Raw genomic sequence first — 27,617 nt, 5'->3', positions numbered from 1 at the left:
CATTTTAAGGAGATATATCAGGTCACAGAAACTCAACTCTACTGAAACAAAAAGAGCTTATAATGTGAGGAGGCTGTCACAGTAGCCCAGGTGAGAAATGATGTAGGTGTGGACCAGGGGGATGTATAGGGACAGAACTGGGTTACTGGTGAGTTGAATGTGGAAGTGATGCAAAAAAGAAGGAAATCGAAGATGGTTTCTAAATTTGGGGTTTGGGCAACTGAATGGATAGTGGTTTTGTTTCCTGAAGTGGGGAAGTCAAAACCATGGAAGTGAGAGGTATGGAAGGAGACCCAGGCGTAAGAGTGATGCTACGTTCAGAGGGGAGGGTGGAGGGTGACCTCGGGGAGGATGGAAGGTGAATGCTCTCTTAGGTTGGTAAGGCCAGTATTATCAGCCAAAGGAGGACCAAATGGAGTCTTTAGAAGGGAAATATTCCTCAGATGGTATAGTGTGTTTGAATTCATATTTTTCAGTAGACACCCTGCAAATATCACCCTTCAGTATTTCTCTTCTCTTCCCTCTTCCAGCTGAGACCCCTGGAGATTGAGCTTTGAGCTTGCTGCAAACTGCCCCCCTCCCCCGCATCACCCTCCACTGTATGTTTGCGGTGAGTAGATACTGAGATAACCTGGAAAAATACATTTGGCTATAATGTTTACAAGACCCAAGCAAGTTTGGGGAGTAGACTCTTTCCATAGGAAGGAAGGGGTGGCATTTCCTAAGAAAAGGGCATCAACTCAGCAGGGATTGGGAGAGAATTGTGGAAAGGGGTGGAAGGTTGGGAAAGAGTTATCTGCCAACAAGTCACAACCTCGGGTATGGGGCAATGAACAAGGTCGCTAGAGCAGGAGTTCCATGCCTGGTGTCTCTCTCCTCGTTTTCTCCAGGGAAAGATATCTAAATGTTGCCGTGAATATTGTTTACCTCCTTATAATGGGAGGCTAGCAAGGCAGAATCCTGAGCAGGGGAGGGTCACTTCCTGGTCAGTGTCATCTAAGGGCATCAATCACTGCATCTTCATCAGGGACCACTGAGCGTCAAGGAAGAGATGTCCACAGAGGGCAGCCGAGTCGGCAACACATCGTGCTCTGTCCCCCTCCACAGGTTCCTCTCTAGAGGGTCATTAGAGACACCCCATGGGACTATGAGGGGGGCTTGCCCATGCTCCCCTCGTTCCTTGAGTTATTCTGCGTGATGTATTCGTTTGCTAGGGCTGCCATAGCAAAGTGCCAGGGACTGGGTGACTTAAACAGCAGACATTTATTTCTCACAGTTCTGGAGGTTGGAAGTCTGAGATCAAGGTGTTAGTAGGATTGATTTCTTCTGAGGCCCCTTTGTTTGGCTGTAGATGGCCGCCATCTCCCTGTGTCTTCACATGATCTTTCTTCTCTACCTGTCAGTGTCCAGATTTCTGCTTTTTATAAGGGCATCAGTCATATTGGATTAGAACCCACTGTAATGTCCTCTTTTTGACTTAATTACTCCTTTAAAGACCCTGTCTCCAAATACAGTCACATTCTGAGATACTGGGGGTTAAGACTTCAACATATGAACTTTGGGGAGATACAACTGAACCCTCAACAGGCGGGTAAAGAAATCTTTACAACTGCAGAGCAAGATTAGAGCAATAATACCAATCTCTATCTGTAACTCCCAATTTTATCAACATTATCTGAGGAGGGGAGGAAAGAGATATGCTTGACTTCTTGATTTAACTGGGGAGACTCATAGCATGTTATTTAACTCTTTTTTTTTTCCTACACTGTGCGTCATGCAGGACCTTAGTTTCCCAACCAAGGATTGAACCCTGCCCCTTGCAGTGGAAGTGTGGTGTCCTAACCACTGGACCACCAGGGAAGTACCATGTTATTTTACTCTTGGCTTCAAGTCAAGAAATATGAGTTAAGAATACTTTTGGAAATGTTAAAGGAAAATACTAGAGAAATAAAAAATGAGATGTATGCCTTCCAAAGTTCCCGAGAAGATAAAAGCAAAGAAAATTTAATCCATATAGCAGAAGACAAAGCATCAAGGAGGCATAAGAAAGAGAAAACATAAAATAAGATCACTAATTATACCCAATATGTGGATCAAAACAATTCATGTAAATATTTTAAACTCCTCTATGAAAAAAATTAATGTTTTCAAATTAAACTAACCAGCAAAATTCTGTTAACTGTAGTCACCTCCTGTTAACAGAGAGGGAAACAGGGCCATGGGAGACAAGAGGGAAAGGGAAATTACTTTTCACTTCTATGAAAAGGTACAATTGCACCTTTTGAATTTTATTATTGTGTTTTGCTATTCAAAATAATAAATACATAATAAAATTAAACCATATGGTATAGATACTATTTTGTTAAGTGTTCATTTTATATTGATATAGGGTATATTTACAGTGATTATATAACAGCCATAAATCTTTAGGCACGAAATCATATTGTATTGAAATATATAAAGTCAAAATACTTAGAAATACCCTGGGAAACTATATATGTGTATAGACTAGAAAATATAATAGCAGTGAGAAACTGTGACATAACTCAGCAGTCTTTGGCAGATGAAGTAAGAAAAGATACACAAAGGTACAAAGGTACTGAGAATAGAAATGAAACTAAGGTGATTGATTAATTAGCCACTCATTCAGCAAATATTTATTGAATGTGTGTGACGTGTACCATGCCCTTTGCTGGATACCAAGAATACAGCCATAAATAAAGTCTCCATCCTGGACTTCGCCTTCAGATGATACTTATTGAAATTTGTATCTCATAAATGGAGAACACACCTTTTTTTTTTAATGTCAACGAAACATTTATGTATATTAATAAAATATGAGACTTTGAAGGAAATACCAGATACCCAAACCTGAAATTGTACTGGCCACCTTCTGTGACCACAGTGCAATAAACCAGAAATTTACAAATGTTTAAGTAAGAAAACCCAACCCTTAAAAAAAACCCCAGACAGTCCTGGGACTACCCTGGTGGTCCAGTGGTTAAGACTGTGCTTCCACTTCAGGCAGCACAGGTTCGATCCTTGGTCAGGGAACTAAGATCCTGCATGCTGTGTGGTGTGGTCAAAAAAACCCCAAAAAACAAAAAAACAGTCCTAAATAATTCTTTTTTTTTCCTTTAATAAATATTTATTTATTGGCTGCATTGGGTCTTTGTTGCTGTCCTCAGGCTTTCTCAAGTTGTGGTGAGTGGGAGGCTACTCTTCATTGCGGTGCGAGGGCTTCTCATTGAGGTGGCTTCTCAGTAGCCATGGCTCACGGGCTTAGTTGCTCCAAGGCATGTGGGATCTTCCCTGCCCAGGGCTCGAACCCATGTCCCCTGCATTGGCAGGCGGATTCTTAACCACTGTACCACCAGGGAAGTCCTCAGTCCTAAATAAGTCTTTGATCACTGAGAAAATCCAAATTGCAAACACAGATGATTGTAAACAGATGAGACTGTATCATGGCAAAGCTTGAAGAATGGGCGTAAATGACACCAGATTACTGAGTACTTATGATTGGTGCCGGAGACTTTTCTTACATTATCTTATATAATCCTCACAACAGATACGGCTTAATGCCCCTGTTGTAAAGTAGGCACTGATAAAAATTTGCTAAAGTGGTATAGGTGGCTCAGAGAGATTAAGTAACTTGCCTAAAACCACACAGCTGACACCAGTCAAACTTGGACTTGTACACATGCCTGGCAGACTCTTGTGCTTGTAATTGCTTTGCTACCACCAACACGATTCATGGAGTATGCAGAGAGGAGGAACTGCTGATTTAAGCTTTAACCAAAGCCTGCTATCCCGGGCTTTTGCTTACCTGTTCTTTCTCTTTCTTCCTTCTCCTTCTCTTTCTTTCATACAACAGAGATTTCTTGAGTACTTACTGTGTACCAGGTATAGTTCAACATGCTGGCGATTCAGCTGGGGAGAGGCAAACAAACAAGTCAACAATACATATGGGGGGGCGGGGGGCGGAGAGGAAGCTGGGACGAAGTGAGAGAGTAGCATAGACATATATACACTACCAACTGTAAAACAGCTCGTGGGAAGTTGCTGTATAAGAAAGGGAGATCCACTCGATGACGGGTGATGCTTTAGAGGGCCGGGACGGGGAGGGTGGGAGGGAGTCGCGGGAGGGAGGGGATATGGGGATATGTGTATAAATACAGCTGATTCACTTTGGTGTACCTCGTACGCTGGTACAAGAGTGTAAAGCAATTATATTCCAATCAAGAGCTAAAAAACACAAAACAATACACAGACAGCTTTAGGGAGTTAGGAGACAATAAACAAGTCAACAATACGTAGACAACTTCACGTGTTGTGAAGAAAAAGGAAACAAGATGAGGAGGTAGGTGGACAGGTGTTGGGGGCTATTTTAGTTCAGGAGGTCAGGGAAGGTCTCTCTGAGGCAGCAACCTTCAAGAAGGAAGTGGCGTTTGGGAGGAAGCGTGTTCTAGTGAGGGCAACAGTAAGTGCAAAGGCCCTCGGGAAATGGGCTTGGCCTGCAAAGAACGGGCACAGCGAAGAATGGCAGGGGGGTTGGAGCCCGGTGATCAAGGGAAAAGCTGGGGAGGTGAGGCGGGGGCCTCACGCATGTTGGTCACCGTAAGGCTTTGAGGCCTGTCATCGGCGTCATGGGGCAGCCACAAGAGACTGGAGCAGGGGTCCACGTGACCTGATTCAGGTTTTACTGTTACCCTTCATTATGAGGAGAATGGAAAGAAGGAGGGCAAGACTGGAAGAGGGGAGACAGGTGAGGAGGTTATTGCAGCGGCCCAGGGGAGGGATGGTGCTGGCCTGAACTGGGTGGTAAAGGTAGAGGGAGTGAAGAGTGATCGGGTGTGGGGCAGAGTTTGAACGTAGAGCTGTTGGAATCCGTTGAGGGTTGTGGGTGTGCAGGAACCCTAAGACTTAGACTCAGTGATGGGATGGGTGGCGCCATTTCTAAACATGAGGAAGCGGGACGTCCCTGGTGGTCCAGTGGCTGAGACTCCGCAATCCCAATGCAGGGGGCACGGGTACCATCCTCGGTCAGGGAACTAGATTCTGCATGCCGCAACTAAGACCCGGCGCAGCCAAATAAATAAATATCAAAGCAAAAAACATGAGGAAGAGCGGGGAAGACAGGTTGGAGCGCAGGGGAGAAAGGAGAGTAGAGGATAAGAGACAGGCAGGAGGAGGAGGAGCCAGCAAAAGGATCCCCTAGCAAGGGGGCAGGAAAACCAGGAGAGTGTGCTGTTCCAGAGGCCAACACAGTGCTTCCAAGAGCAAGTGCATTTGACAACTCTGTTAAACGCTGGAAAGAGGGTAGGTGCTGACCATCGGGCTTGGCATTGTCACAGCAAGGGTACTCTCATCAGAGTGGTCAGGATGTGAATGGAGAAGAAAGGATGACCAGACATTTGAGGCATGCGTTTAACACAAGAGACCAAAAAAACAAACAGAAAAAAGGAAATTGTAGTTATCATAAGAAGCCCTGGTGGAAAGATGAGGAAGTTCTTTTCTGATTGCTTCTCTTTCCTCTGGCAGATAAGTATTAATGTCACTGGCTGAGGATGGGGGGTGCGGTGCTGCCATGTGAGGCAAGAAGGGGAATTTCAGAGCGCAGGAGAGAGTGTCGGGCAGAAAAATCACAGGATTGTCAGGCGTGCTGAGAGCCCACTTGTGATTCATCATTACACATTCAAAGTGAGATTTGTCAGCACAGTTGTTTATCCCCAGTCATGCTCAGTTGCTCAGGGAAAGTCTCATTGTTGGTGGAGTTTGGTTTGATCCTTCTTGCAGTTTTGCAAGGAAGGTGGTGGGAGAAGGACAAGAGAATTTAGAGTGTATGTGAAGGAATCATTGGAGGGGTAATGGCTGGTCTAGTCTCCTGGCATGTGCTTCAAAGTGGCTGGGGTTTTGAAGGGAGGAGAAATGCGTTGGAAGCAAAAATGGAGGGTAAGAAAGCAACTGCCTCATTGCAGAATCTGTGGAATGTGGGGAAAAAAATACCTCTTCACAGGGTTGCAGGGGAGTAGTGACTTTCGAGGAGCATCAAGTTTCTGAGATAAGAAGGCACAGGGAAAACCAGGAGAAGAGGTGGATGATTTGGGGGGTCTTGACCTTAAATCCTGGAGGGTCCAATGAGAAGATGTGGGGGCAGGAAAGGGAGGAGGTAGGAGACTGAACCCAGAGGGGATGAACAGAGTCATGGGGGGATATGTCAAGGTGACAGCAGGTCTCCTGGCAAGTGTGAACTTCTGGTGTGTCGATAGTGAAAGCGTATGACTTTGTTTCCTGGGCTCTAGGTGCTGTGCTGTGCTATTCGTGCCTTGTGGCTTTACAGCAGCTCTTTGGCTTCTGTCTGTGGTTCCTGTCTTCCAGGCCTCAGATCTGAGTTCACGAGGCTGGGCTGGGACTAGCACCCCACACAGGCCCATGTTACCTTCCTCATTCCACGCTTCACCCGAGTCCCTGCCAACTGCCTTCCTCCTTCCTTGGCCCGAAACTCCATGCAGAGCGTCTCAGGCCTATCAACTCCCACCCACCAGGGAGGCCCAGACAGTCTTGGGTCACGATGTGGTTCTCAGCTGGGACACTTTCTACTTCCTCCATTTATAATAGAGAAAAATTAGGAACTGCCTAAATGTCCCACTAGGCCACATCATATTCATAAAGTAAACTAATATACAGCCGCCCATGAAAAGAGACTTGTCTGATGACATGAAAAACTGTTCATAACATATCGTTTTATTAAAAGAGCAACATAGTTAGCATGATGTACAGTATGATTAAAGTTTGTAAAAATATGTACATTCTGATGGAAGAGACTAAACGCACCAAAATGGTGATGCTGGTTATCTCTGGGTGTTGGGATTGAGGGCCATGTGAATTTTCCTTTTAGCGTTTTCTCTATTTTCTGACTTGCCCGATCGTTGCCTCCAGTTCGCCCCCCTCTCACTCTCCACCCTCTCAAGGCTGCCACCACCACTCTGTTGAATACTCTCGTGTCCTTGTTGTGAAGTACAGGGGACATTTCTTCACCTTGATCGGACCTTGCCTAAGCAGCGTCTGGCACAGCTGACCACCCTTTTTTCGTTTCTGAGCCCTCCTGGTTTTCCACTGCCCTCAGCACTTCTCCCTCTCCGAGCTGGCTCCTCTTCCTCTGACCATCCTTACCTCCACCAGGATTCTGTTTCGAAGGCCCCTGCTTCTGTCCACAGCCCTCATCCACTCTCCTCATTGTGTGAGTTCCCTGCCTCACGTCTTAATTGCCTACCAGAATCTCCACCACGAGGTCCCACGAGCATTTCAAACTTAAAAGTCCCACCCTGAATTCATTACCTTTCTCTCCCACCCCTTCCAACCACTGTAACTCCACCCCTCCTCTTCCTGTGCTCCCTCTGTGAGCACACAGCTCTTCCTTCGATCTAGTTGCCCTGGCTGGGAACCTTCAGTTCCTTCTCTGCCCTCCCCTTGTTCCAATATGATTGCTCACCATCTGTTATTTCTATCTCCTCATTAGCCCTAGGATTTACCTGTTTCTCTCCAGCATCAAGGCACCATCAGCTCTTGCCTGTATTATTACCCAAAAACTCCTAGCTGATCTGGCTCAAGTCTTACCCTCTTATGGTCCATTTCCCCTCCAGTCTAGCAGGAACAGCTTTCTGAAATTCCTTTAGGGACTTCCCTGGCGGTGCAGTGGTTAGGACTCTATGCTTTCACTGCCGTGGGCCAGGGTTCAATCCCTGGTCAGGGAAACTAAGATCCTGAAAGCTGCACAGCCAGGAAAAAAAAATTTCCTTTAGTAAATGCCAAGTGGTTATTACATCCCAGGCATTGTGCTGGGGCATAGTTATAATCAGACAGACAAGGTCTCCCCCTTCATGAAATTTACTTTTTAGTGTGTATTGGAGGGGGAGGGGTAATAAACATAAATAAATGACAATAAAATAAGGGTGATACGTGCTCAAAGGAAATAAAAGAGTAATGTGATAGAGAGTGATGGGGGTAAGGGATCCTTGTGAATTTCATGGAAGCAGGGACCATTCTCTTGTCCTTTTTTCCCCATTGCATCTCTAACAAACCTGCATGTGCATTCAGTCAGTAGTCAGTGAATTATTAAAGTGGGCAATTTGTAAATTAAACATTTTTATTATGAAAGTGCTGTGTGTTCATGGAAGAAAAATGACCAGGACAGGAAAACAAAATGAATAAACAAATCCTTAGTAATCCCACAGCTCGGAGGTAACGACATGCTTTCATATTTTATGTAGGAGACAGCAGGAACTTTGGGAGACGTTTCTGGCCAAGGGAATGGTGAAAAATTCTGTTTCCCCTCAGTCCACCAGGGACCTTGGCTGCCCTTTTATGGCTGTAAGGGATGTACAAGGTACTGTCAGGGGGTATTTACCCTCATCTGGGGTCAAGGAAGGCCTCCCTTCCTAAGGAAGTGAACTTTAGGCTGAGAAGGAGTTAGTTGTGCAAGAAAACAGGGAAGTTCCACACTGAGAGTGTGGTGTCTTCATTTAGAGCCCCTGGCTCAAGGGTAGAGAGGGGGCAGGAAGCGGGATGAGATCAGCCTGTAGAGATTGGCAGGGGCCACATTAAAAGGCCTTGCCATCTAGATCTAACTGCCAGTTTACAGAACTAAAGAATATAGATGAACAGATTAAAAAACACCCAGAGGAAGCAATCAGCCAGATCCAGAATGAGGAACATTCTACAGGACAAATGATTTAGTTTCTCATTGAATCAGTGGCGTGAAAATAAAAAAGGGAAGGAGGTCTGTTATAGGGGAAAAAAAAAAAAAAACCAAAAAACTTAAGGGACATAACAACCAAAAGCCATGTGTGGATCTTATTTATTTCTTGACTGTAACAAACCAAACTGGAAAAGTCATCTTTGAGATCATTGAAGAAAATCTGAACTGGGTATTATGATAAGATATTAAAGAATAATTTTTAACTTTATTGGTTATGATGATGGCACGGTGGTTACATTTTTAAAAAGCCCTTATGAGTTACGGATGCATGTAAATGAGATAACATGTCTGGGGTGTGCTTTAAAACATTCTGGGAAAAAGCTGGGTGTGTGTGATGTTGTGATATAAGAAATACATATTTGGCCTTCTGCCCAGATTCCTGGCTCAAAATCATATAAAAACCCTTGGAATTTCCTGAGGGATAGAGGTGAGAGGAGTGTCTTTCGTTATTCATAACAGGCCCCTTTCAACTATACCTGAGTTTATGCTGACGAGGTGACTCTTGGTGGCTCTCTGGATAGCTTCAGGATTATTCCTCAGGAATAACCTCCTGTGTGTCTGGATGGCCTACAGCCATCTGTGATCATTTAATAGGGAACTGTGAGTCCTGTATCAACCCAAACATACTCCTCTACCCTGCAGCATTTACAACCAAAGATATTGCCCCTAAATTAGTCCCTCTCACAATACATTTTAGTAAAGATCCTTCAGGAAGCTGATGATACCAATCTACAAAATGAAGCTACTCCTGGGACTTCCTGGTGGCACCAGTGGTTAAGAATCTGCCTGCCAATGCAGGGGACATGGGTTTGAGCCCTGGGCCAGGAAGATCCCACATGCCAAGGAGCAACTAAGCCCGTGTGCCACAACTACTGAGCCTGTGCTCTAGAGCCTGTGGGCCACAACTACTGAGCCCATGTACTGCAACTACTGAAGCCCGCATGCCTAGAGCCGGTGCTCCACAACAAGAGAAGCCACCGCAATGAGAAGCCCACACACCACAGAGAAGAGTAGCCCCTGCTTGCTGCAACTAGAGAAAACCTGTGTGCAGCAACAAAGAACCAACACAGCCAAAAAATAAATTAAAAAAAAAAAAAAGCTACTCCTTCACAACTATATTCCTAGTTTCAGTAGATCTTTGGTTTTTGCCCTCCCCCAGGCTGACTACCTTCTTGGTGACCAGAGGCCTTAGAGGTACTTTCTGTTGTCTCAGCCTAAATTTTATTTAGTGGATAGCTTTGAGGCTAGTGGCCAAAACTTAGACTGGCCCAAATCTGAGCTTAGTCTAGCATCAAAGTCCAAACTGTAATTCTTTTAAAATTTCATTTTAGCTATTACAAATAATCACCAAGGGATTGTATATTTCACTTTTTTTTTCTTATTGGTTTCCATTCCCTTATGCATCTAGTGAAACAAGTTCCTGGGAGTTGAATCCAACTCTAAGTTCCATTGGTTACTTTTACCTTTAGTAACTGATTGCAGCACAGCTGCTGCAATGGTGCTATGGATGACCACATGGCCACCCAGGAACCAAAGGTTCTGCACTCCCATCTTTTAATCCTTTCTCTTCTCAAACCACATATTTCTGTGAGTTAGGGCCAGTCTAGCAAACTTCACTTCTGACACCAACTACTAGCTGTTTTTACTGATAGCATTTTTGACACCAAATAGGTGGTTTTTTTGTGTTTGTTTTTTCTCTCACACCAACCAATTCTCCAACTACCCTGACACCAACTGGGTGTCCTACAATTCAATCAATACTGACACTAAATACCCATCCCAGAGGTTAAAGGGCTCAGTCCTACAAGACTGCTCCCACTTCAGGTGCTAATTGCAAGTCCTGGGCCCTCTGACCAACTGACTATAAATTGAGGTTTCCTGTGACCTCATTCTCAGGTTCAATAATTTGCTAAAATGGCTCACAGAACACAGGAGAACAGTTTACTAATGATTACTGGTTTGTTATAAAGGATACAACCCCATTTGCCATTTGCCAAATGGGAAAGATGTATAGGGCAAGATGTGGTGGGGGAAGAGGGGGTGGCCTGGACCGTCCGTGTTCTCTCCAGGTGTGCCATCCTCAGTAGCTCAGTGTGTTCATTAACCCAGGAGCTCTCTGAAACCCATCGTTTAGGGATTTTTATGCAGGTTGCTTGGTGATTAACTTAATCTCCAGCTCCGCTCCTCTCCCTTGGAGACCAAGGGGTGGGGCTGAAAGTTTCAGCCCTCTAATCACATGGCTGGTTCCTCTAGTATCTAAACTTCCATCCTGAAGTTACATAAGGGCCCACCTAGAGTACACTCAGGTATGGTTGAAAGGGGCTTATTATGAATAACGAAAGATGCTCCTCTCACTTCTGTCACTCAGGTTATAGAAGCTCTTGTGCTAGGAATAGGGGATGCAGACCAAATATATATTTCTTATATTATCACATTATCACGGGGGTGATAATAAAATTGGAAAAATATTGATAGTTGTTGAAGTTGGGTGATGGGTACACAGAGATTCATTATGCTGTCTTCTGGGCTTTTGTGTGTATTTGGAAACAGATAGTAAAATATTTATAATAAAAGAGGATGGCAGGAAGAGAGGCACCTTATAAGCCATGCTAAGGAGTCTGAACTTTTAGACTTTTTATTTTGAAATAATTTTAGGTTTATAGGTGGGGTGCAAAGATAGTGTTCCCAAATACGCCTCACCCATCCTCTTTTTTTTTTTTTTTTTTTTTTATAGTTGTGGCACACGGGCTTAGTTGCTCCATGGCATGTGGAATCTTCCCAGGGCAGGGCTTGAACCTGTGTCCCCTCCATTGGCAGGCGGATTCTTTACCACTGCGCCACCTAGGAAGTCCTTTTTATTTTATTTTTATTTTTTTTTCATCCTCCTTTAATGTTACTTCTTGTATAACCACAGCATGTTTATCAAAACTAAGAAATTAGCATTGATACAATACCATTAGCTACACTGAAGACTTTATTCAAATTTTTCCAGTTTTTCCATTAATTTTTTTTTCTGTTCCAGGATCCAAACCAGGAAACTGCATTGTATTTGTTGTCATACCTCCTTAGTCTCTTCCAATCTGTCACTGTTTCTTGGTCTTTCTTTGCTTTTTGTGACTTTGATACTTTTGAAGAATAGCAGCCAGGGGTTTTTGTAGACTGTCCCACAATTTGGTTTTGTCTGATGTGTTCTCATGATTAGTCTAAAGTTATGGATTTGGGGGAAGAATGCTACAGAGGGGATGTGGCCTTCTTATTGCATCATGTCAGGGAGCGTGATGTCAACAGGACTTACTTCTTATAAACCTCAGTCACTTGGTTCAGGTGGTGTCTGCCAGGTTTCTCCACTATTTTTCCCTTCCTGTATTTTGTGACTAGAGTCATTGAGCCTGGCCCACACTCACAGGGATTTTAAAAGTAGAGGAAAGTCACTGAAGGGATCTAAGCAGGGAGTAATGTTTCGAACGTCTCTTTTGGAAGGAATACGAGGTATGGTTGCGTTTGCAGTGGGACTGAACATAAACTGCTGGGTATTGAGTGACCAGCAGCCTGACTCAGCTGGAGCTGGTTCTTTATGGGATGTGAAGGATGGGGGAAGGCGGAGTCAAGAATGGCCATGAGGTTTCTAACTTGGACAGCTGGGTGGCTGGGGTCTTTCACTGAATCCAAACCAAGGTCGTGTGTGGCCCTAGGAGGTTGCATGCCTCCCCTACTCCCACCCCCCCCCCCCCCCCGCCCCCGGAAGCCACTTTCTGTTTCTTGGTCTTGCCTTGACTCGGATCCGATCCCTGATTGCTACTGGGGCCAGAAAATGCCTTATCAACACACACATTAGAAGAAGTTTGGGACTACCCAGGAGGGCCAGAATCCCAAATAAGAGAGGGGACATCCGTCGAGGAGCTGAAGAGAGCTGGAAGAAAATGTCATCCTTGAATCCTTTTCTCCTCTCTCCATTTAAGGACCCAGTTACGAGCGTTTGACTCAGTGGTTTCAAAGAAGTAATTTTATTTACCTTTTCGTGTTCCGCCAACCGGCCTCCCCCTCGGCCTCGCCTGTTTGGTGTTCCTTTCTGAGGCGTGTTGGGGGAGGGGGTGGACTGCTACCTCTCCGCCCTCACCTCCGCCGGCGGGCCCCCCGCCCAGGTTTCTTTTCTCCTCGGCGCCTACGGGCGGCGACGGGAGGAGCGGTAGGAGTTGGAGCGGGGGGCGCGGGCCGGGGAGCCGGGCGGGGCCCGCTGCCTTGCGGAGGCTTGTAGACCAGGTGGAAGATGAAGGCGTTGCAGTACCTGAGGGGGGCGTGGCGCCGTCAGGGGCGGGGCCAAGAGGCCGGGATTCCTAAGGGGCGGGGTTTGTGGGCTCCGAGTTCCAGGGGGTGGGGCTAGACTTAGAGGGCTTGGCCAGGCAAAGGGCAGCAAGGCTTTTTTTTTTGCGGGGGTGGGGGGAAGGGCTTGGAGTTGGGGAAATGTTTGTGAGCTGGATCTAAAGAGGGCTGCGTGGGCGTCGTCGCGACCCTGCGGTGGGGGTGGCAAGGAGTGCGGGCGGCGAAAGCAGGGTGTAGGCCTGGGCCAGGAGGGTCCCAGGACACAAAGGTGAGGGTAGAGGTGGGCCTTTCAGGCTGCGCGGCCAGAGAGGAAGAAGGCCTTACCAGGGCATGCAATTGTCCGCCGCTCTGAGGCGAAAGGGGGAGCGGAAAGGGTTGGGGTGTGGAGGGCTGGTGACCCCTCCCGTGGCCACCGCCATGGTCTGGTCGTCCATCACACAGCCATACTCGCTGCTCTCGGTGAAGAAGGCTGGCACTCGGAGGGACTGGGGTGAGGGTGGGGGCCTCACTCTCAGAAAGGCTCCCACCCGCGTGTACCTCCCGAGGACCCAGACGGATCGGGATGGGGAGAGGCACAGGGCGGACACAGAGAGGGGCAGGAGGACCCGTGGGCGTGCCCCAGGTCTGTGGAGCAGGGGATGGGGAAGAAGAGACTTTCAGAAAAAGGGGAGGGACTGGGCAGGACGTGAGAGAAGGTCCCTTTTGTCCCATCCCCCACCTGTAGTCGCGGCAGCGAGCTCAGCCAAGTGTCCTTTAGACCAAAGCCCGAATTAAATCCTGCGGAGGGAAGGAGAGCAGGGAGAAGCTGGCTCGCATGGCCTCTTCCCACCTTCCCCACCCTCCTACCCCAGGCTCTTACCGATGACCAAGTCAGGCTTGGGCCCCTGGAGCAGGTGGTAGGGCCGTGCAGACACCTTGATCTGCAGGTCCCTGCGGCCCCCCTTCTCCTTAGTGCCAGAGCTGAGCCGCGCTGATATCCCGGAACCAGGACCGACAGATACTTCCGGGCCATCCTGGGGAGTTGGAAGTGGGGTGGAAAAGCCAGCGGAAGTTATGGTACTGGAAGATTCATCAGGTAAGACAAGGGGGAAGAGGCAGGGATCAGAAGGGCAGGGTCCAGCCAGGAGGACAGCAGGAAGGTCAGGGCTGAAGAGCAGGGTCCCCCCTCAGCGCTCACCCTCTGCAGGGTGAAATGCTGCTGGTCACTCTCGGGGGGCAGGCCGTCACCCACAAACTGAAGCTCCAGGGCCACGTGGGGCAGCAAGACCAAGAGCTCCTGAAGGGCAGAGAGGACAGATCTGGGTCCCACCCTGCGTCCACCTCCACACCCAGATGTTCCCCCTTCAGGCCTGGAGGGACTTACCCAAAACACCATGACGAGGTCAAACTCCTTCCCAGCCTCCACCACATGGATTTTCAGTGACTGTTTGTTCTGGATGTTGAGCTCAGGGACTGGGTGATAAGCTAGCCATTTAAGAATATGGTCTCCTCCTCCTCTCCCTTCTGTCCCCTACCCGCCCCCTGGCCCCCCCTGCTCCAAGCACTCTTCCCCCTGCCTCGGCCCTCCTTACAGGACTGGGGCACCAGGTGGGTGACGACGTAGTACACAGTCAGCGGGTAGGTGAGAAGCACAGCCATGGGGGAGTCCAAGCTGAGGCCCCGCCATGTGTAGTAATCCTGCCATGAGCCTGGGGAGAGTGGGTTACTGGGGACTGGGCCCCAGGCCTGGAGCCCAGCCCATCCAGTCTAATAGCCCCTTTTCTCAGCCACCCAGACTGCTGGCCCTCCAGTCCCTGTCCCTACCCCGAGCTCCCTCAGGGCCCATCCAGCTCACCAAAGAGGCCCCTGGGTGGATCTGGGGGCACAGGAGGCATCAGGGCAGGCCCATCCCCCTGGAGAAGCTGGTAGGGATCTCCTGAGAGGATGAAAGAAGAGGAGCCTGGTGTCAGGGAGATCCCCACCTGGCCTCTTCCTTCTTTCAAGGGAGCTGTTTCCCCTGAGAGAGGGCCTGCAGCTGCAGCGGGAGGAAGGGGGAGCTGCCTAGGGATGGGGCTTCTGGATGGGCTGGGCAGGGGTGAATTTTTTGAGGGTTGGGGAAAGGCATGAAATGCCTTGGTGGTGTGGGGTTTGGTGTGTATGTGGAGGGGTTATCTAGGACCTGGACAACTTTTTGCTCTCCCGTCCTTCCCTCTAGTCTGAGGGGCTCGTGCCTGGAGAGAGGCCTCACTCACCATTGAGAAGAAGGCTCAGGGATGGCGTGCTGCCCCTTGGGTGCCTAGGGGTGCCAGGGCCTGGAATCAGCATGCTGAGCTGGGTCCAGTAGCCACGAGTGAGGCCCCGCGAGGCCAGGAAGGCCTCCTTGTTAAAGGTTTCACTGGTCACCTCTGGAGAAGGATGAGGGGAGGGGTCGAGGGCCCGATGGCCAGGATTCCAGACTTCGGCTCTCCTCAGCCTCTCCCCGGGACCCTGGGTCTGAGTCTGGTTCTCGTCCGGGAGAGAACTAACATTTCTCTGTGTGTGCAGCGTAGCCCACAGAACCCATATGACAGTTCCATGGGTTTTAACATTTGCTCGTCTGCCCATTTCACAGGGGAGGAAACAGCTCTAAGAAGTAAAGTGATTTGTTTCCGATCACCAGTTAGTGGGGAAGCTAGGAAGCAAGTGTTTGAATCCCTGCTCCCGAATCCCCTTAGTTCTCTCAGGGACCCGGGCACTCAGCCCTCAGCTCCACAGATGCTGTCTCTAGCCTCAGGGGTCTAGCCTCCAGCCCCAAATACCCAGTGCCCAGCTGTTATTCCAGGGATCTGGACTCCACCTCCAGGCAGTTAGCCTTCAAGCCCGGGACCTTGTTCCCAGGCACCCAGCGCCCCACTTCCAAAGACCTGGTCCCACTTTCCCTCACCCATCCTGACCTCCTTATGGTACCTGCAGTGTAGGTAAAAGGCAGAGTTGCCAGTTCTCCGGCCCGCTCCATGAAGGCTGCGAGCCTTGGGCACCAGAATCGGTGGCTCACGTCATCTGGGCAGCGCTTCCAGTCGACACGGAGACAAGCCTCTCCACAGTACAAGACAGCACCACACTGGGGGCTGTGGTCACAGGGGGTGGTGGGCAGCCAGAGTTAGTGTATGTATGTCCCCTGTCTGCTGGCCATCCGTCCTAGAGTCACTCAGTCTGTTTGTACTCTCTCTGCCTATAACAGCTTGTTTTGTCTGTTTTTCATCTTCTTGTTTCTCTGTCCCTCACTGTCTGTCTGCAGGGTCCCCCACCAGCCTGCCTCCTCTCTGTTTGCCTGAATGTTGGGGTCTTCCTCCCGCTTGCTCCATCTCTGCAGGCTACTCACCAGGGTGTCAGCTTCACTTCAAAGCTGTGCCTGTGACAAACGTGGCAGGTTCGAGCCCGAAGGGAGGCAAAGGTGAAGCCTGGCCGGGGACCCCAGGTCCGCATCGGGGTCTTGGCTAACTTCACTCCCAGCCTTGGGACTAGATTCTCCAGCTCCCTGAATGGGGGTGGAGATGGCATCAGGCTGAGGGGCTCAGGAGCCTAGGCTCCCCAGGCTTCCCTGCCCTCTACCAGGTTTCTGTACCGATGCAGCTGGGCATCTCCCACAGTAAGCTGTCGGGGCTTTCGGGGGTCTCCAGAGCCCATAGGACAGGTCATGCTGTAGCAGAGGAGAGCATAGGCCCGAGGAGCCAGGTTCTCTGTCCCTGAGTCCCTGCCTGTGCTCCCCTGCATTCCATCCATCAGCAGGTCAATGCCCAAGATGGTGCCGTGTTCATCCGTGACCAGTAGGAGGCAGGAAAGGTGCAGGGGGGCAGCCTCTGGGGAAGAAGGGAAAAGTTGGGGGTGGTGGGCAAAGACTGTCAGAGTCAGGGGTACCAAATCAAATGCCCAGGGGGGCTAGGAGACTGAGCGAAGGGGACTAGGCAGAGAGGGCATGCCTTAGCTGAAGGGGACAGTGGCAATACAGAACCAGGTGGAAATGTGGGCTTGCTGTGGGCATTTTACATTTTTCTTGAGAAGACATACCTCCAGACTTCGGGAATTTTTTTTTTTCTTTTAGTGTGTAAATATTGGCTCAAATTTAAAAAACAAAAAACATTATGGATCAATGAAGACACCTTTTTAGGCCAGATTGGCCTGAGGGCCGCCCGTTTGTGACTCCTAACTGGACTGTGAGGGGCAGAGCAGGGCTTTGAAGGGGAGTATGCCTGGGCGGGGGCAGGGCAGGGCCAGCCCGGGGTTCTTACCACTTCTCCGTCCCTTTCTTTTCTCAGGGCCAGATTTGTCCTCTACCCTGTCCTCTCCACAGCCATCCTCGCCACCTCCTGCCTCCTGCTCGGCCTCCTCTGGCTCCCTTGAGGGGTTTGCTTCCTGGGGGGACTCCCTGCTGGTAGGGGCTGGCTCCCCCTTCTCCTCCGTTTCTGTCTTTTTGGTGCCTGCACCCTCCTCCTCTCCATTCTCGTCCTCTTCCTCTTCCTCCTCCTCTGCCTCCCCTTCCTCCCCTTCCTCCAGGCTGACAAAGCTGACATAGGGGCTTAGGTCTCGCAGGTGGAGCGGGGGCTCATCTCCCAGGAGCTGGGCAGCCCCCAGGCCTGGTCCGGGGCCTGGCTCTGCCCCTTGCCCCAGGCTGATGCCCACGCTACGGTTGGGCAAGACATGGAGCACCCAAAGGGCGGGGTCCTGGGGCAGCCTTCTGATCTGAGCCTCCAGCTGCCGCCAGCGACCCTCGAGGCTGGTCCTCACAGCCCCGCGCTCTGCCACGAACTTGTGGAACCAGCCAAAGAGGAGGGCAGCGAAATCAAGGAACTCATCCCGGTATCCAGACACAAACTCCATGTCTTCAAGGGCACAGGGCCTGGGCCCAGACTGAGCAGAGGAAGGGATATATGGTGAGGGAGAGGTACTCGGGAGAGTCTGGGGCTGGGTCATAAAATAGGGAAAGGTGTGGGTTTGAGGGTCCCTTAGGGTAGAATCTGTGGATGAATGTTAGGAGCCAGAAAGGAGTTTTCAGGGCTGAGGATGGGAGTTCAGGATGAAAATGGGGACCAGACTTGAGAGGGGGTGATTAGGGTTAAGGATGAATAGTCAGGAAGGAGATAGCATTTGGGGCTCCAAATTTGAGGCTCAGACCCTCAAAGGTAGGGTTTGACTTGAGGATAGAAGTGGGAGAGGGCTAATCCTATGGGGAAGGGGGAAGAGGGTTGGATCCGTCTGTGGGGTGTGGAGGAGGGATCAGAAGCCAGGGCATCCCTTCGGCTTGGAGCGGTTTGGCGGTGAGCCCCAGTACACCGAGCCCCTCCCGGCCGCTCCACTACTCCGGTACCTGCAGCCGCCACCACTTTTCGAAGGTAAATACCTCGGGGTGGGCCGTGACGTCAGGCTGCCCGAGCCCACCGCCGGCTCCTAGAGTGGCCACGCCCCCCCAGTATCTTGCGCGGCGCGGAGGCGCCCGGGCCAGTGTTGTCCCCGCGCCTGGGCACGCGGACTCGTCTGCTGCCGTCACTGCGGCCGGGTGACTGGATCCGTGATTGGATCCCGGTGCGCCTGACCCGAGCCTATAAAGTGAGAGCTTCTCGAAGGAGGAGGTCCAGCCGACTGACCTGCGGAGAGCGGGCGAGCGGGCGGGGCTGGCATTCCCGGGCCGAACCGAATCAGCCCAGTGGGCAGCGCCCGCCCGCCGCGCCTGGCCCTTCAGCCTGGGCTTGCTTTCTTTCGCCTTCTCTCGGCTTCTTTGAACATTCCTGGCCGCCCCCTCGACGAGGCTCTGGCCTGGGTGCGGGGCCGCGGGCAGAGGAGCTCCGCCTCCCGGAGTTTCCCCGCCGCCCCGGGCCGGCGATCACGCGGCTTCGACGGTACTGACCCCACTGTCGGTTCGAGACGGTGAGGGCTCCCGGAGGGAAGCGCCGCCACCTTGGCCGGGCCTTGGTGCCGACGGCTGCCGTCTCTCCCAGAATTTCGGGCGTAGCGGGAGAAGGAAGCGAAAGCCATTGAGAAACCGGCTGGACGGCAGGCTCCGGAGAATGTCTGGGAGTAAGACAAGGCGAGGCGGCCCCAAGATGTTGCTGGGCTGGGAACCCCGGTTCCTCTTGCTCCTACTCTTTGTGGCGTGCCACACTCATCCAGGTTCGTCAGGGGCCCGGCTGGTGCCCAGATCTCCGAATCCGGGGAAGGGGATGGCGGGCACGAGGTCCGCGGCGTTGAGTTGAATAAGTGGCGAGCCGTGGTCCCCAAGGCAGCTGGGGCAGGGGGAGGGCCAGCTGCTTGGGGCTGGGGACGGGCTGGGGAACACCAGGGTCCAGGTGGGATTATGAACGTGTTTGGGAAGTGTGATGTGTGGGTTGAGCCCCGGGGGTCAGATCCCCGGATCTGGAGGAGAGGCTGCAGTGGGGCTGTGGGTCGGAGGCTAAGTAACAGCTGCGTGAGCCCCTGAACCTGGAAACGTGTGCTAACTACCTCGGTCCCGCTCAGGAGATGGCAATGAAGGCAGCATCGCTGGAAGTTGTCCCTGTGATAGGAGGATTTCTTCCGGCTCCCCTCCAAACAATCTACACATGGAACGTCTCCGAAAATACCTAAAAGTCTATCAACGTTGCTCTTCCTATGTCAGGTAATCTCACCCACCCCCTGGGAGTCCAGCGGCTCCGGGTGCCTTCAGGACCCGCTCAGGTCAAACCTCAACTCCTTCAGGAAGGACCTCTGGCCCCGTCTCCGGGTTATGTTTGCCCTAATTCTCCAGACCTTTGTTTCCCTGTCCCATCTACCTGAAACTTCCCAGTCCCAAACAGAAACTGCTGAATCTTGGCAGTGACCTCACGTCTTTGGAATGAGGAAAGAGCTGGGAAAGGGAATGGGGGTGGCTGCGGAGATTGGAGACTCAGCTGAGACCAGGTCCTTCCTTACAGGTTCCAGCTACCCTTGGGAAGTGTGTGTGGGGGCAGCAATGACCTGTGGGTCCAGGAACTGATGCGCTGCTTTGATCGTGAACGTGAGAGCTTTCCCCCTCCTCCCCAGGCTCTGTCTCCAGGGCGAGGGACGCCTCCACCTTACACTTTTCTTTGCCTCAGCCCTTTCCCCTTTGACACCTCACATTCTGATTCTGTGTACTTTCACTTAAGTCCCTTTTACTAGAAATCACTCACCATCACTTTCATGATTTTTGCCAGTTCATCCTATCACCTGTGCATTTACTTAATGTTTTCCTTGAAATTAAGGCACTGTTTTCATTTTCCAGTATTTTATTAGGGAAATTTTAAAGACGTATACAAAAGTTGAAAGACTTGTACCGCGAACACCCATATACACACTACCTAGATTTTATATTTGATTTTTATATTTTACATATTTTATATATGTACATAACAAAGCAAATATATTTTGTATTTTACAATATCGAGTTTACAGCATTTTAACTATACTTGTTTTGTTGCACACTCATCTATCTATCCATCCCTCTGTTCCACATCAATCTGTCTAATATTTTATGGTGCACTTCCAAGTAAGTTACAGGCTTGACTGTACTTTATCCCCAGACATTTCATCATGTATATTATTAAGGAGAGTTTTATATATATATAAATATAAATATATATATTTTATATAAATATATATATTTTTTGGTTGCGTTGGGTCTTTGTTGCTGCCTGTGAGTTTTCTCTAGTTGTAGTCAGTGGGGGCTACTCTTCCTTGCGGTGTGTGGGCTTCTCAGTGGGTGGCTTCTCTTGTTGTGGAGCATGGCCTCTAGGTGCGTGGGCTCAGTAGTTGTGGCACGCTGGCTCTAGGGTGCATGGGCTTCAGTAGTCGTGGCTTGAGGGCTTGGTTGCCCTGTGGCACGTGGGATCTTCCCAGACCGGAGATCAAACCCATGTTCCCTGCATTGGCAGGTGGATTCTTAACTATTGGGCCACCAGGGAAGTCCCGGAGAGGGTTTTTTTTTTTTAAATAAATTTATTTATTTATTTACTTATTTATTTTATTGGCTGTGTTGGGTCATTTTTGCTGTGCATGGGCTTTCTTTTTAGTTGCAGTGAGTGGGGGGCTACTCTTCGTTGTGGTGCGCGGGCTCCTCGTTGCCATGGCTTTTCTTGTTGCGGAGCACGGGCTCTAGGCGCATGGGCTTCAGTAGTTGCAGCACATGGGCTCAGTAGTTGTGGCTCACGGGCTCTAAAGCACAGGCTCAATAGTTGTGGCGCACAGGCTTAGTTGCTCTGCGGCATGTGGGATCTTCCTGGAGCAGGGATCGAACCCATGTCCCCTGCATTGGCAGGCGGATTCTCAACCACTGCGCCACCTAGGAAGCCCCTCCTGGAGAGTTTTATATTTTATTGTTACTTTTTTTTCTTTTGAGTTTACAAACAATGAAACACATAAATCTTAAGGGTACACAGCCATTTTTGAAAAACTAAATGGCGGGACTTAAATGAAATGAAGGCCAGAGAGGTTAAGAGACAAGGGGCAAGGTCACAGCTGCTTTGTAGCAGAGCCTGGGTTCCAACCCAGGTCTTCTGATTTCCCAGTTCAGAGTGCATGCTCGTCTCTCTGGTCCCATGTCGTGGTGTGCTCACTTCCGTGTCCCCATGTTTTCCCTCTGTCCATGCCTTCCTTTCCTGACCTTTAGCTGTTCCCTTGATGTTCTCCTTGACCCACTACCCTTCCCTCTAATTCTTCACCTTGTCCCCTCATAGCCCTGATTCTTCATTTTTTGCTTCTTCAGAGTGCGGACGTGCTCACACTAGGAGTATGGCCCGCCAGGGGCATGTGCCTCCCCGCAGCACCCAAGTTCCTGAGCCCACAGAAAGGATACTTTCTGCCATGGGCACTCCTACCCAGACATACTTGCCATCCACCCAGCAGCCCACCCAGCAGCCCACCTCTCCAGAAGAAGCACCTTTGTTGGACAAAAAGCTCACCCACACCAATGCAACCACCACGTACACTTTGGACCACAGTCTAGGGGAAAGGCCTGAGGCCAGGGGGAACCAGAAGCAGCAGGAGGAAAATGTAGGTCCTGCAGCTGGGACATCAGCCATGGTGCCAGTGCTGTCCCTCTTGGGCATCGTTTTCCTCCTCACTGGAGCCCTGCTCTACGTGCTGTGCAAGAGGAGGAGGGAGCGGCGACTGCACCGTCCTCCAGGTAAACCGGGCCTCTGAACCCCTCCTCCAGGGACCCAGAGCCTCCCTGGCAGGGATCCTGTCCGCAGTAGCTCTCCGGCAGGCAAATACGGAGGCTGCCTGCACCATGGACAACAGGTGATGGAGGAGGAGTCAGCCAGACTACAAAATGGGGAGGGAGGGAAGCCACCGCAGGCCCAGGGACCAGTGCATGGCCTTCAAAGCCAGGCAGTGCTTGGAGCAGCATCAAGATGGCAGCTAGAGCAGACTAGTGGGAGATGAAGCTGCGGAGGAAGGTGGGAAGCATTCATTCAATTCACAAATCATTACTGAGCACGTACTGTGTACCTGGTCTATAGTTAATGTTTTGGAATCTGCTTCTCCAGTTCAAGCTATCACCCCTTGCCCCTCACTCCCCCGCCCAACTTCCCTCGATCTCAGAGCTCATCTCTCAATTTCTTTATCTTTTCCAGATTTGCAGCTTCCTTACGTCCGTGTGGCAGCAAACGCCAACGCTTGAAGAACGGCAACTTGTGAAGGCAGATTATGATTTATTCAGTATCAAATACTAGAACAATCTCTGGCACATGGCAGACACTTTCCACATATTTGCCAATGATTAATACACAACTAACCAGCCACTGCCCTCTTGGACCTTCCCTCTGTTCATTTTTTTTTATGCTGTGATGTAATTACCTCTTATACTAGATATCTTGTACAAATTCTGTATATGGATTTTTTAACTACTAAAGCTTATTTTTATAATCATCAACTCTTCTTTCTGCAGACATTGGTCTCATGCGCTTGCCCCCTTACCGTGATTCCTGGCTTCAGCTTCTCTGCTGATGGCCACCTGACACCTTCCCCCTCACCAACCCCCTCCAACCCCTGCCAACCTCCTTGTCCCAAGTCCCTTGTCTTTCGGCCTTGTCCCTTGTCTTTGTCTCTTCCCACCACAGCAGTGTTCCTCCCCAACTTCAGTCCTCTCCCGCTTTTCCACCCTCCCTCCTCGGCAGCTGCCATACAGCCTGGTTTTACTCCCTCAACTGCTTACATCACCCACATCTGCCCCAATGAGAGTCTGAGCTCCCTGTGTTCAGTGTTATTGTTTTTATTATCAAAACCCTTAGTTCTCATTTTGTCTTTTCCAGTGAACAAAAATGTGTCTTCATTGCTCCAAGTCTGCGGGAAGCCTGCGGGCAGGGACCTGAGGAAGTGGGTTGGGTGTCTGAGTCTCCGTCTCCTGTCTGAGCTTGTCGGCACTTGGCGAAGTGCATGGCAGGAGCACCCTGCTGAAGGAGCCAGGGCACAGCCATGCATGGGCTTGGTCTTTAAGTTTCTCCATTCCCACCTTTTGTTACCCCTTGCCCTCATGGCCTCTCACGAGCAGGGCATGTATGGGACAGCCCATGCTCTCCATGCTCTCCAGGTTCTGTCCAGGGGGTGTAGGTGGAGCTCTCCCTCCAAGCTTATCACCTGCTTGACCTAGTTTTCCAGCATCTGCTCACAGGTTCGGGCCACCTCACTGAGCTTGAGACGAGCATAGTCCACTCGCTTCAGGGCCATCTGACAGTCCTTCCTCGAAGAGTAGCTGGAGCCCTCATGGGGCTGCCCTGTGGCCACCTACAGGACATTTGGATTGATCAATGGAGTACCCCTTCCTTCCCTTTCCCGTCTCCCCAACCAGGCATCAGGTCTCTTGCCTCATTTCTTCCCTGAGTCTGAATTTGCCATGCCACCTGGTTAGCTGGATTAGCTCGGGCACATCACTGAACTTCTGTTAACTTCATCTATAAAATGGGGGTGACAGGAACTACTTCCTAGAGTTGTTACTAGGATTAGATAATGCAGAGTGTCTGGCACACTGTAAACGTTTAGCAAATGGTGGTTGCTGTTAGAATGACGTCAGAACCCTTTCAATCCTGTTCCTTTTCTCAGGAGGGGCTCCATACCCTTGAGGCCAGGTCAAATTTCTAAGGGCAAATCCTGTGGCTTTCCTATTGTTTACACACCCTCTCCCAGAACTTCCCCATTCACTGGTTCATATGATACAACTCAGTGACAGAAAACCTACCCTGAAGGGGAGGGGTCCTGCCAGGGTCAACAGGCCTGCTGCGTAGAGCTGGTCTTGCTGGGCTCCCGAGATCAAAGCTCTGCCCCGGACTCCTGAAGGCTAAGGTTAAAGCAGAGAGCTGGGGAGGGCGCGGAGCACGTCCCACCACACACACACCTGAGTGAGATAACGGATCTGGGCCGACAGCTCCGCCTCCACGTGCTGCACCGACGCGGTGAAGGCCGCTGCCTGTCGGTCTAGGAGCCGCTCATTGGTCTTTTCCTTGGACAGTTCCAAGATCACGGTACCTGCCAGGGTGGAGAGTGGGCGGGGCTATTCGCCAGTATAGCTCCGCCCCAGAGCAGCCCCACCCGCCCCTGCACGCACTTAGGACCCCTCCCGCCCTGACTCCGAGTCTTCGGTCGGCGCATGTGCACGCGGTCGGTCTCGCTCTCGTTCTCGCTCCCGCTCCCCCTCTGGTCGTCGTATACCGAACCTGCATTCTGAAGAATGGCTCCAATTTCCCGTTCGATGTCTTCCAGGGCGCGTAGTCGCTCGTTCGCCAGGCTGTAGGTAGCCATCGTTACTCTGCGATCTTCTCCTTTTGCGAAATGCTACGGAAAAGTGCCCGGAAGTGGCTGTCGGTTTGCGCCTGCGCAGAGGGCGCCCCTTAGCTAGCACTACAATTCCCAGGATGCTCAGCGCGGTCTCGCCGTTCTCGGTTCGCCCGGCGAACTACAACTCCCAGGGTCTCCTGCACATGCCCAGGTCTGCGCCGCCACCGCGTGACCCCCTGTGGTAAGAGGCAGTACTGAAATATTCAACAGCCTGAGACCATTCAGACCTGTCCACCTTTAGGACACTGTCTTGTGATCTGTTTTTAATTTCTTCCACGAGAATTTAGTGAGCGTCTGCTGGGTGCTGGGTGATGATGGTGGGAGCTCTGGGGTGTTACAGACTGGACAGCCGTGGGCCCTGTGTCTGCCTGTCGCACTCCGCCACCTGTCGGAGCCTGGGGAAAGCTGGACTTGGTGAGTGTGATTTATTCGCCCCAGCGCTTGCCCCTGAACGGGAGCCCAGCTGAAACACGGACTGTTAATATATTCTGAGAAGCTGGTTCCTAGCAGTCCCTCTCTGATTGTCTGTTATGTGGTTGGTTCTGGGGATACAAAGGTGAGTGAGGTGGCCTCTCACGTGATAGTGGGATAGATGTTTCGTTAGGGATACGCCCAGGATGTATCTCTGGGAACACAGAGAAAGGATTCAGGGAGGAAATGCTGCTTGAACTGAACCTGAAGGGTTAACCAGGTGGTTGAGAACTTGGAGTGGAAAAAGGAAAGGCACAGGCAGGCGCCCGGTGCTGTGAGGGGCTGACACATTGAAAGTCCAGCAAGGGGTTCAGTTTGACTGGCGTGAACACAGTGTGGTGGTGGGTAGGTGTGAGTGGGGAGCCAGATCAGGAAATGGCTGGCAAGCTAAGGAATTTGGACTTTATTTTGAAGGCATTTGGGAGCCATTGAAGGATTTTCAAGAAGTGTATTGTGACCAGCCGTACCTTTTAGGAAAGATCAATCTTGACAGTTGATGGAAGATTGAGAATGAAGCCAGTTTGCTCAGGGTTAGCAAATGAGTGGAGACTTTCAGTTAAACTTGAGGGATCTAGCGTTTAACTTCACTCCTTTCCTAAGAAGATAGCAATAAGGAGATTTTATAAAGGGGTCAAGGAGAAAGAGAGCAGCTAATAGCAAAACTTTAAATGGAAGCTGGAAGACAGAAGGGTATCTGGTAACTGATTAGCAGTGAAGTGGTAACTGAGCCAGTAGTGAAGAAAGCTTAGAAGCAACTTTAAAAATTTTTTTCACTTTATTTTATTTTATTTTTTTTAAATTTTATTTATTTATTTATTATTTTTTGGGGGGTACACTGAGTTCAATCATCTGTTTTTATACACATATCCCCGTATTCCCTCCCTTCCTTGACTCCCCCCCCCCCCCCCCGCCTCAAGTCCCCCCCACCCTCCCTGCCCCAGTCCTCTAAGGCATCTTCCATCCTCGAGTTGGACTCCCTTTGTTATACAACAACTTCCCACTCACTTTATTTTTTATTGAAGTATAGTTGATTAGCTTAGAAGGAAGTTGATTTACCCTTAAATCAGTGGCATCACAGTACAGTTGGGCTGTAGGTAGTACTAAAATTTGGAGGATTATTTGAAGTAGTTAGACGCCCGTCTCCTCCTTTACTTCCTATATCTCGCAGCTACTCACTCCCAACTCATCAGATTGCTGAAGGTTTCTTGGTTGGAGGTGGAAAACAGAGTCTTTGGCACAGAGAGCACCTGGGCATGATTGTATTGAAAGCAGAGATTGAGTGAAAGTTTATTTACTGAATGGTGGTTTCTAGAACTCTGGCAACCAGACTTTTACCTTCCAAGTCAGAGACTGGAAGACTCTTATCTGGGGAATTTGACTCTTCAGAGAAAAGATTTAAGGGTAGTAACATCAGGGGTTCTCCAACAAAGCAGTTAGCCATATTACCCCATAGTGAAACCCACACTTGATAAGTCCCGACTTTATCTGTAGATCTTCTAGTCAGCTTCTTAGCATGTCACGCTTAAAGATGAGCAGACATAAAACAAAGGATTTCTAGATGTTTGCAGAAACTTTCTAACATGAAAGGCAGAGACCAAAATAGACAGGAAAAAAACCCCGAAAAACAAACAACAAACAAAACCCTCACCTTCGATAACATAGAGTAAAACTTTAAGAAAAAAAACCCCAAAACTACTGATGTGCTTAGGTGAGAGATACTATAATAAAGGATTGAATCCAAGAAAACACTTGAAAAATAAAACCGTGAGGGAAGGAATGAAAAATTGAGCAAAAGGGTTGAAAGAGAAATTGAAGCAGTCTCCCAGCAAGTAAAACAAAAGAAAAGAGATGGCATGTAGGAAAGAGTAGGTGAGAAAATCAGAGAATCCGTCTAGGGGGCTTAAATTCTCTGAGAACAGGGAAAACAAAGGGGAAGAAAGGATTTGTGTTTCCAGATGAAAAGGGCCCATTGAGTGCCCAGCATCGAGGCACATCATGAAACATTGGAACACTAGTCTCAGAGAAAAAGGTCTTGCAGAAGCTTCCAGAGAGAAAATAGACCACATGCCAAGGATCATTAATCAGCATGGTGCTGAGCCCCTGAATACTAATGCTGCCCACCAGTGGAGCAGCGCCTTCAATGTTTTGGGGGAAAGTGGTTTCCAATCTGGAGTTCTCTACTCCAGCTGTAGTCGGGTGAAGGGTACAAATGCAGTGGCTCAACCAAAGAGAACTTAATTTTTTCTCAGAAACCAGTTCGGTGTGGGTAGTTCGTTGCGCTCCACAAATC

At 49.9% G+C, this 27,617-nt stretch overlaps 3 protein-coding genes across 6 annotated transcripts; 1 reads left to right on the top strand and 2 right to left on the bottom strand.

Annotated features, from left to right (window-relative positions):
* The first annotated feature begins 586 nt into the window (after positions 1 to 586).
* On the top strand, positions 587 to 23,227 carry CXCL16 (C-X-C motif chemokine ligand 16). 4 transcript variants are annotated; one of them, XM_057715317.1, is made up of 7 exons: positions 13,180 to 13,346; positions 14,031 to 14,153; positions 19,030 to 19,201; positions 19,547 to 19,685; positions 19,981 to 20,063; positions 21,789 to 22,208; positions 22,660 to 23,227. In XM_057715317.1, exons 3-7 carry the CDS (start codon positions 19,099 to 19,101, stop codon positions 22,704 to 22,706), a joined length of 792 nt encoding a protein of 263 aa, XP_057571300.1. In that variant the 5' UTR covers positions 13,180 to 13,346; positions 14,031 to 14,153; positions 19,030 to 19,098; the 3' UTR covers positions 22,707 to 23,227. The 4 variants fall into 4 exon arrangements, with proteins under 4 accessions (XP_057571298.1, XP_057571300.1, XP_057571301.1 ...); XM_057715315.1 differs by lacking the exons at positions 13,180 to 13,346; positions 14,031 to 14,153 and adding an exon at positions 587 to 610; XM_057715318.1 differs by lacking the exons at positions 13,180 to 13,346; positions 14,031 to 14,153 and adding an exon at positions 17,855 to 17,967.
* On the bottom strand, positions 3,827 to 18,007 carry ZMYND15 (zinc finger MYND-type containing 15). The gene is made up of 14 exons (XM_057715322.1): positions 17,326 to 18,007; positions 16,662 to 16,896; positions 16,419 to 16,574; positions 16,004 to 16,164; positions 15,310 to 15,462; positions 14,913 to 14,993; positions 14,650 to 14,766; positions 14,442 to 14,530; positions 14,256 to 14,354; positions 13,938 to 14,091; positions 13,797 to 13,855; positions 13,403 to 13,563; positions 12,771 to 13,043; positions 3,827 to 3,930 (listed from the first exon to the last, which is right to left on the bottom strand). The coding sequence occupies exons 1-13, from the start codon at positions 18,005 to 18,007 to the stop codon at positions 12,872 to 12,874; spliced, it is 2,319 nt and encodes a 772-aa protein (XP_057571305.1). The 3' UTR covers positions 3,827 to 3,930; positions 12,771 to 12,871.
* A 58-nt stretch (positions 23,228 to 23,285) lies between the features above and the next one.
* MED11 (mediator complex subunit 11) lies at positions 23,286 to 24,858 on the bottom strand. The gene is made up of 4 exons (XM_057715321.1): positions 24,736 to 24,858; positions 24,417 to 24,547; positions 23,663 to 23,809; positions 23,286 to 23,478 (listed from the first exon to the last, which is right to left on the bottom strand). Exons 1-3 carry the CDS (start codon positions 24,818 to 24,820, stop codon positions 23,672 to 23,674), a joined length of 354 nt encoding a protein of 117 aa, XP_057571304.1. The 5' UTR covers positions 24,821 to 24,858; the 3' UTR covers positions 23,286 to 23,478; positions 23,663 to 23,671.
* Positions 24,859 to 27,617: the final 2,759 nt, after the last annotated feature.

Source organism: Hippopotamus amphibius, chromosome 17 (assembly GCF_030028045.1).
Source record: "Hippopotamus amphibius kiboko isolate mHipAmp2 chromosome 17, mHipAmp2.hap2, whole genome shotgun sequence".
Lineage (NCBI taxonomy): Eukaryota > Metazoa > Chordata > Mammalia > Artiodactyla > Hippopotamidae > Hippopotamus > Hippopotamus amphibius.
The sequence above is the reverse complement of the archived record's forward strand: the minus strand, read 5'-3'. Positions and strand labels throughout refer to the sequence as shown.

What these genes read in the sequence shown, in the direction of transcription:
- CXCL16 (XM_057715315.1), top strand. An exon ending in GGCGTGCCACACTCATCCAG is followed by an intron (nt 19,202 to 19,546) that starts GTTCGTCAGGGG and finishes GGTCCCGCTCAG; the next exon opens with GAGATGGCAATGAAGGCAGC. An exon ending in GCGCTGCTTTGATCGTGAAC is followed by an intron (nt 20,064 to 21,788) that starts GTGAGAGCTTTC and finishes TTGCTTCTTCAG; the next exon opens with AGTGCGGACGTGCTCACACT.
- MED11 (XM_057715321.1), bottom strand. Translation starts at nt 24,820, where the DNA reads ATGGCTACCTACAGCCTGGCGAACGAGCGACTACGCGCCCTGGAAGAC. An exon ending in AGCCATTCTTCAGAATGCAG is followed by an intron (nt 24,548 to 24,735) that starts GTTCGGTATACG and finishes CCACCCTGGCAG; the next exon opens with GTACCGTGATCTTGGAACTG. An exon ending in AGATCCGTTATCTCACTCAG is followed by an intron (nt 23,810 to 24,416) that starts GTGTGTGTGTGG and finishes AATGTCCTGTAG; the next exon opens with GTGGCCACAGGGCAGCCCCA.
- ZMYND15 (XM_057715322.1), bottom strand. Translation starts at nt 18,007, where the DNA reads ATGACCCAGCCCCAGACTCTCCCGAGTACCTCTCCCTCACCATATATC. An exon ending in CCTGAGCCTTCTTCTCAATG is followed by an intron (nt 14,994 to 15,309) that starts GTGAGTGAGGCC and finishes TCATCCTCTCAG; the next exon opens with GAGATCCCTACCAGCTTCTC. An exon ending in CAAGCCTGACTTGGTCATCG is followed by an intron (nt 13,856 to 13,937) that starts GTAAGAGCCTGG and finishes TTCCCTCCGCAG; the next exon opens with GATTTAATTCGGGCTTTGGT.